The following is a 7,641-nucleotide window of genomic DNA, read 5'->3' on the forward strand; positions in this document are numbered from 1 at the left end:
TTGTTGCATCCTGACAATTACACTGTGCTGTTTTTGGTAAACTAAAATATGCAAGACATGCATATCAATTGATCAATATGTTAAATATTAACAACACAAAGTATCCTGTAAATACTTTAAAAGTAAAGTGGGTATTTAAATGTGCTGTAATAGTCAAAAAACAATTTACCTTGACATTTTATAGAAATAAACTTATATTGAGCATATATATTATTTTACAATAATGCATGTATCATATTCTTTCACTTACAGTTGTATTACAAATACAGTACATGCTAATATGGATAGTTAAAAAGCAATATAAACACAAATGTTTTGTAAATTGTTTTCCAGGTGCCACAAGAAATTACAGAATACTTCAACAATGAAGAATTCAACCCCAGTGACTATGTTTCTTTTTAATAGTTATGAAGCTAGTGGCAGTATTAGGTATTTGTATTTTGCTGCCACCCTATTCAGCTATCTTTTAATTGTCATTTCAAATACTGTTATTATAACAGTAATTGTGAGGGAGAAAAGGCTCCATGAGCCCATGTACATATTTATTTGTAACTTGACCTTGAATGGGGTATATGGAAGCACAGCATTTTATCCTAACTGTTTAGCAAATCTCTTGTCAGAAACCCCCTCCATATCTAGAACTGGCTGCTTAACTCAGGTATTTTTCATGCACACTTATGCATCCTTTGAATATTCAGTTTTGGCTCTGATGGCGTATGACCGATATGTGTCTATATGTCTTCCATTGAGATACAACAGCATTATAACCCCATTAAAAGTGACTCAGCTTTTAATGTTTGTATATATGTATCCCATTTGTATTATACTTATACATTTAATTCTAACCATTCGGTTGCCTCTCTGTGGGTTTATAATAGAAAAAGTGTACTGTGATAACTGGTCTGTTGTCAGGCTGTCATGCTCAGATGTGTCTGTTAATAGTGCCTTCGGTCTGCTTGTGACGGTTATTGTTATGTGTCTTCCGGTAACTGTCATCATCTACTCTTATGTCAGAATCCTGGCAGTGTGTCTGAAATCTACAAAGGAAGCTCGTGCTAAAGCTCTACAGACCTGCACCCCTCATTTACTGAGCTTCACAAACTACTGCATTGCCACATTTTTTGAAGTTCTTCAACACCGTGTTGATTTAACAAATGTGCCCTATATTTTGAGAGTTTTAGCATCTATAGATTGTGTTTTTTTCCCTCCTATTTTAAACCCCATTATCTATGGAGTTAAATTACAAGAGATAAGAAAAGCAACCATTAAAATTCTATTTAGAAGAAAAAACAATTCAGTTGAAGTTTCTGTGAGAAATAAAGAGAAAATCACGAGTCTTTCAAATACTTAAAAATACAAAAATACAGTGGGGAAACTTTCACCCTTCAGATTTTTTACATGTTTGTGCTAGAGAAATGTTTGAAGAGCAAACCTTAGGCCTGTCTTACATACCTGTGTTGTGTCCATTTGATGTTAACTTTCTTAATAATTCTTTTTATTCCTTGTCTACATATAACATCATCCTTTTATAATGATCCTAAAGTATTTTATAAACAGAGGGAACACACTACATCCAACACTAAAGCACAGCTCACTCCTACTAAATAACTATATTCTTATTGTGTTCTTGAAACCAAGACACTGGAAAAAAGCTTGAATCTCTGAAAGGAGATATTCAAATTGCAATAATGCTGACTGGCAAAGGTTTTGTTACTGTAGGTGCTTATTGATTGGTAAGTACTAGGGCAGCCACAATGACAGTGATGCCTGCTTTTTACATTGTTGTGTTTCAATCAAAGAGTCCAGCTTTCAGTACTGCACCACCTAAACAGGATATTGACTAAATAGGCTTTGGAATTATACTATTTACTTACATTTATATAACATTTTTTATCCCATGTTATCCCAGTGTTTTAAATATGGGAGGGAACCCATCCACTGACGCACAGTGAAGTGCAGCATGCATCTTGGTAATGCACAACAGCCTCATTACAAAGCTGATCAGGAGGGAAAGTAAGAAACTGCTCTTCCAGGTGAATTTTGGGGACACTTTCAAGGAGGCATATTGTACAAATCCAGAGTGGCATGACCAGGAACTTGGTTTAACGCTTGAAATTTTTATGAACAGTGTCATTCTTTCATGTTTTATTGTATATTTAATGTATGATTATTATTGTATAACAGGATGTTAAATAAAAATGATAACAAATATTTTTTTACAAATTGTAGCAATGCATTTGTGTCAATCAACATTATTTATTTGTATGTACATACAACTGCTCACATGGAGCTGGTTTCAATCCATGTATGAAATCTAGATCTCTGTTTCTCATAATCTCCCGACAGTCTCTAATACCATAAAAGGTGATCCTAAACAGACCTTCAGGTCAGGGTTAGTCCACTCTCCTACCCAACAAGATCTTGTCAAAGGCAACATTAAGTATTTGGATTTCACGTTAACCTTGTTGACTTATATTTTGATTGTCTTTGTAAATACAGTTCTTATAACAACAATTGCTAGAGAAAGAAAACTCCATGAACCCCTGTACATATTTATTTGTAACTTGTCCCTGAATGGGGTATATGGTAGCACAGCATTTTATCCCAATATCTTAGCTAACCTTTTGTCAGAAACCCCCTCCATATCTAGAACTGGCTGCTTGACTCAGATATTTTTTATATTCACATATGGATCATTTGAATATTCAGTTTTGGTCCTGATGGCGTACGATCGATATGTGTCCATATGACATCCACTGAGGTATAATTACTGTACATTATGACCCCATCAGTAGTGACTCAGCTTATAGTGTTTGTATATATGTACCCCATTTTTATTATAGTAGCTCAGGTGGGTAGCTGCGTCAGCATGCGTAGGTTGCAAAGGAACAATAGGTTTATTCCAGGCTGAAAGTAACTCTCTTGGAGTAACTCTCCTGGCTGAGGAAATGGCGGCCTGCCCATGAAGACAAGGCTAAGAGGATCGCCCTTGTCTCCATGAGGAATGAGTTAGGGGTGATGAGCAGACAAGATCTTCTCTTGTATCGACAGGATAAAAATGGACAAGTAATAATAGGTTTATTCCAGGCTGAAAAGAGAAGAAAGAAAACACTACGTTTCAGCCGTGGAGCCTTCTTCTGGTGTGTGGCTTCAGGCTTCATCACACCTGAAGAAGGCTCCACGGCCGAAATGTAGTGTTTTCTTTCTTCTCTTTTCAGCCTGGAATAAACCTATTATTACTTGTCCATTTTTATCCTGTCGATACAAGAGAAGATCTTGTCTGCTCATCACCCCTAACTCATTCCTCATGGAGACAAGGGCGATCCTCTCAGCCTTGTCTTCATGGGCAGGCCGCCATTTCCTCAGCCAGGAGAGTTACTCCAAATAAACTTTTATGATGTTTAGTCTTTACGTTGCATAGATTTTTATACATTTTAGAAACACAATGAAATACAATGATATGCGTGTCTTTCAATACAATCATCCACTGTTTCCTCTCTTTTTTCTTCCCCAAGTGGAATTCTCAGCTCAGCTGCTGGCAGACTAACAGTGCTTTTCTCAGTATAAACCCCATTGCATGAATTAGCCATTAGAAGTGATATTTCAATAGAATTAAAAGGCAAGTGTGCGGAAATACCACCAACAGTATAGCTTTGAGTATATTAAAAAGATAATCTAATAAAATTACCATGATATGTCTCCACAAAGATCAAGGTTTTAAGGTGCATTTACTGTGCTGTGCACACTTTACCATAGAATCACAATAGTTTAGTATACTATCCTGTCAATTCTAGAGCATGTTCACTATCAGTATATTGTATATATTAATATAACAGTCCAAAGACACAGCCCACTTGCAACTGCAACATTTTTTTTTTAATTTTGAATGCCTGCACCTGAAATGGTTGGAATAAACTCCAATTAACATCTTCACACATTCACATGGGAATCATTAGACTAGAACAAACCCATCAGTTCCCTAAGGGCAAGGATACAGCATAAAGCACAGAAGTCAGTGTATTCTCCATTACTACAGACCCTCCCTGAGCCACGGACAAAGAGAGTTCTGAGGTATGTATGACAACAGTTGTCGAATAGTGTTGAATATGAAATAGTTATTAAATAATTTAATATGGTAATAGATAGCTTATGATTATTATTATTATATTTCTCATAAAAAAACTTAAAATGAAATGTTTAAGATAGCTAATCCTTAATTTTGTGTTTGAAACAAAGCACAATATAAAACATTGCAGTAATTTATATTATTTCAGCAGGCTTCTTGTTACAAAATATTAAGAGGATTAGAAGAGTAATCTAGGGGTTTTACATTTCTGTTCAGTACATCTCTAGGGCATCACTGGGAATTTTGTTACAGAATTAGTTAGTATCCCATCTTCATATCATATTTTGTATATTTCTCTATTATAGGGTCTTATTCATTAAAGCTGTAAAAAAATCTCATAACCAGGAGAACAGCTCCTAAACTAAGAAAATGTTTATTGTCATAGTTCTAAAATATATTAGAATATATGAAACATTTACATGCTTTTGAATGTTTTAGCTTAAATCATTTAAATTAAATTATTACATTAAAATTATGTTGCTAATTAGAATTATCAGCTGTGATAAACACTGAAATGAACAAGACTGATTTAGAGACATAGCTGCCTGTACTCAGAACAGGGCTGTGAAAGCACTCCGACAGAAGGAACTTCAGCACCATAACACGATTACCTGCATAACAACACTGAGAAGTCCTCTCTCACAACTTTGTCTTTGTCTGCTCCTTTGGCTTGCTTCTCAGAGATGATCATTGAAGAGAGTGTTTTTCCCAGTAAACAATGAATAACTCGCTTAATCAAAGCCCTCCACATAGGAAACCCCAGCTGTTGCAAGAAATGGCTTAAGGCTACAACTGCTGTACTGCATGGAGAGAATGAGGACTCAACACATGCTCCTCCAATATGCCTCCCTGTTAGAGCTATGAGTTATTTGATAAGTACAGTAGCTGTTCCAACAATGCCTGAGGGGAGAGCAGCACTAAATGGAGTAGTGATGCAACTCTCACTGATGCCTCTGTAATCTGAGTCCAGTGCTACAACATACCATAACAAAGGAAACCAGTCTACTGTATAAACCATATCAACATTCTTAGTGATTCAAACAGGTTAAAATGAGTATTTGTTGTGTGTAACAAAAAATAACTCTTATTAGTAAATAAAATAGTAGCATTATTGTATGCCTCACACTCTAGCTATAAGAAACAAGTGTCTACTGTACAGTACATGCATATTAAAACTGTGACTTGACAACTAGTATCTGAAACATATTTACCCCTCTCCTTTCACTACCTTGTTTCAGAGAGATAATAACACTTGACTGTGTTTTGTTAAATACAATACAGTATACAATGCTTATCAAAGTATGCTCTTTGCTTAAAAATGATTTAAAATGTAAACACTCATAACTACACTACATTCGTGGTTTGTTTTTCAGAAAGCATGCTTTTAAATGGAAGAAAGAAATAGTTTTAGTGAAGGAATTCTCATATGAAATAAAAACTCTACAGTGAAGATATTGGAATCTTTTAAGATACTGTGTTTGAGATTTTTTAAAGATAATTGCTTATAAAAATAATAATAAAACAACTCATAAATATTTAATAATTTGTTTCCAATGTACTTTCAGAAAATCAAGAAGACACCATGCAGAATTTAACTCCTGTGACAGTATTCCTTTTCACCGCTTATGAAGCCAAAGGCAATATTAAGTATTTGTATTTCACGTTAACCTTGTTGACTTATATTTTGATTGTCTTTGTAAATACAGTTCTTATAACAACAATTGCTAGAGAAAGAAAACTCCATGAACCCATGTACATATTTATTTGTAACTTGTCCCTGAATGGGGTGTATGGTAGCACAGCATTTTATCCTATTATCTTGGCTAACCTCTTGTCAGAAACACCCTCCATATCTAGAACTGGCTGCTTGACTCAGGTATTTTGCACACATACATATGGATCATTTGAATATTCGATTTTGGCCCTGATGGCATACGATCGATATGTGTCTATATGTCATCCATTGAGGTATAATTGTATTATGACCCCATCAGTAGTCACTCAGCTTATAGTGTTTGTATATATGTACCCCATTTTTATTATGTTGATACATCTTGTTCTAACGGTTCGGTTGCCTCTCTGTGGGTTTATAATAGAAAAAGTGTACTGTGATAACTGGTCAGTTGTCAGGCTGGCATGTTCAGATGTGTCTGTTAATAATATTTTTGGTCTCCTGGTCACGGGACTTCTGATGGGTGTTCCAGTCACTGTGATCTTCTACTCTTATGTCAGAATCCTGGCAGTGTGTCTGAGATCTACAAAGGAAGCTCGTGCTAAAGCTCTAAAGACCTGTACCCCTCATTTACTGAGCTTCACAAACTACAGCATTGCCACATTTTTTGAAGTTCTTCAACATCGTTTTGAACTTAGTAATATACCCCATGTGGTTCGTATTATGATGTCAATAAATCCAGTTCTACTTCCTCCTCTTTTAAATCCTATCATTTATGGGGTTAAATTACAAGAAATAAGACAAAGAACCATGAAAATGTTCTATAGAATAAAAGCAAATTATATGGAAGCATAGAAATAGGTAGATTGCACAGATATTCACAGATTGTTGAATTTAATATTTTGTGGAATATCTTTGGTAGAAATTTACTCACTTAATTGGTGCAATAGTTGCCCAATTTACTTGTGAATTTGTTCAAGGTTTTTTGGCTTGCTTGGAAATCACTTATGAACAACAGTTCAAATTCTTTCCAAAGATTCAACACTTTTACTTGGCCACTGAAGGAGGTGCTCTTTCTTAATCTTAGGCTAACATTCTCCCGTTTAAACATACATTTTTGTTCCAGGTTTACATCTAAAGCAGGTTTTTTCCTAAGATTTGTCAATATCTTGCTACATGTTCCCATCAGTCTTGACAAGCCTATCACAGCTATATAACAGCATTATAACAGAATGCTGCCACCCCCATAGTTTATAGCAAGGATGATTTGACTAGTGGTGCACTAGTTTGGATTTGGATATGTTGTGATTCTTTATATTTACACCCAATATCTTCAGTTATGTTTGCTTTTCTCCTTAGGTACCTGGTTGTAAACAACATATGAGATTGTGGGTGTTGTTTCTTTCATTTGCATACAAGCCTCCTTTGTGGAGTGACTGGGACATTGGTGGCCTATGGACCTTTACTCACATTTCAGCCTCTGCAGTCTGTACCACTCTAAGATGCTGCTGGCCTCATGGTGGTGTCCCTCGCCAGATTCCTCCTTGCCTGGCTGCTCAGGTGGTCTCCAGGCATCTTATACTACTATTTCACCGTGCTCTAACAAATGTTAATGGTCTTGGACATTGGTACTGTACCCTGACTTGCTTTGAAAGCTCCTGTGTCAAAAGAGATCAGTCTTTCCACGTACTTCACTACCTGACCAAGGAATCTCACAGAAACAATTTTAAAAGCTGGAGAATGACTATTATTGCAAACAGGTACATTTAATTATGAGACTTGTTAAGATAATATTGTCCTTGTATATTCATTCATGTTTTCCACAGTGTCTGATTTACAGTAA

At 35.6% G+C, this 7,641-nt stretch overlaps 2 protein-coding genes across 2 annotated transcripts; both read left to right on the forward strand.

Moving 5' to 3' along the window:
* Window positions 1-364: 364 nt before the first annotated feature.
* LOC148830147 (olfactory receptor 52E8-like) lies at window positions 365-1,351 on the forward strand. The gene has a single exon (XM_088921734.1). It carries the CDS (start codon window positions 365-367, stop codon window positions 1,349-1,351), a length of 987 nt encoding a protein of 328 aa, XP_088777860.1.
* A 4,357-nt stretch (window positions 1,352-5,708) lies between these two features.
* Window positions 5,709-6,653, forward strand: LOC148830148 (olfactory receptor 52D1-like). The gene has a single exon (XM_088921739.1). The coding sequence runs from the start codon at window positions 5,709-5,711 to the stop codon at window positions 6,651-6,653; it is 945 nt and encodes a 314-aa protein (XP_088777865.1).
* The last annotated feature ends 988 nt before the right edge of the window (window positions 6,654-7,641 follow it).

This window comes from Atractosteus spatula, chromosome 7 (assembly GCF_055471065.1).
Source record: "Atractosteus spatula isolate fAtrSpa1 chromosome 7, fAtrSpa1.hap1, whole genome shotgun sequence".
NCBI lineage: Eukaryota > Metazoa > Chordata > Actinopteri > Semionotiformes > Lepisosteidae > Atractosteus > Atractosteus spatula.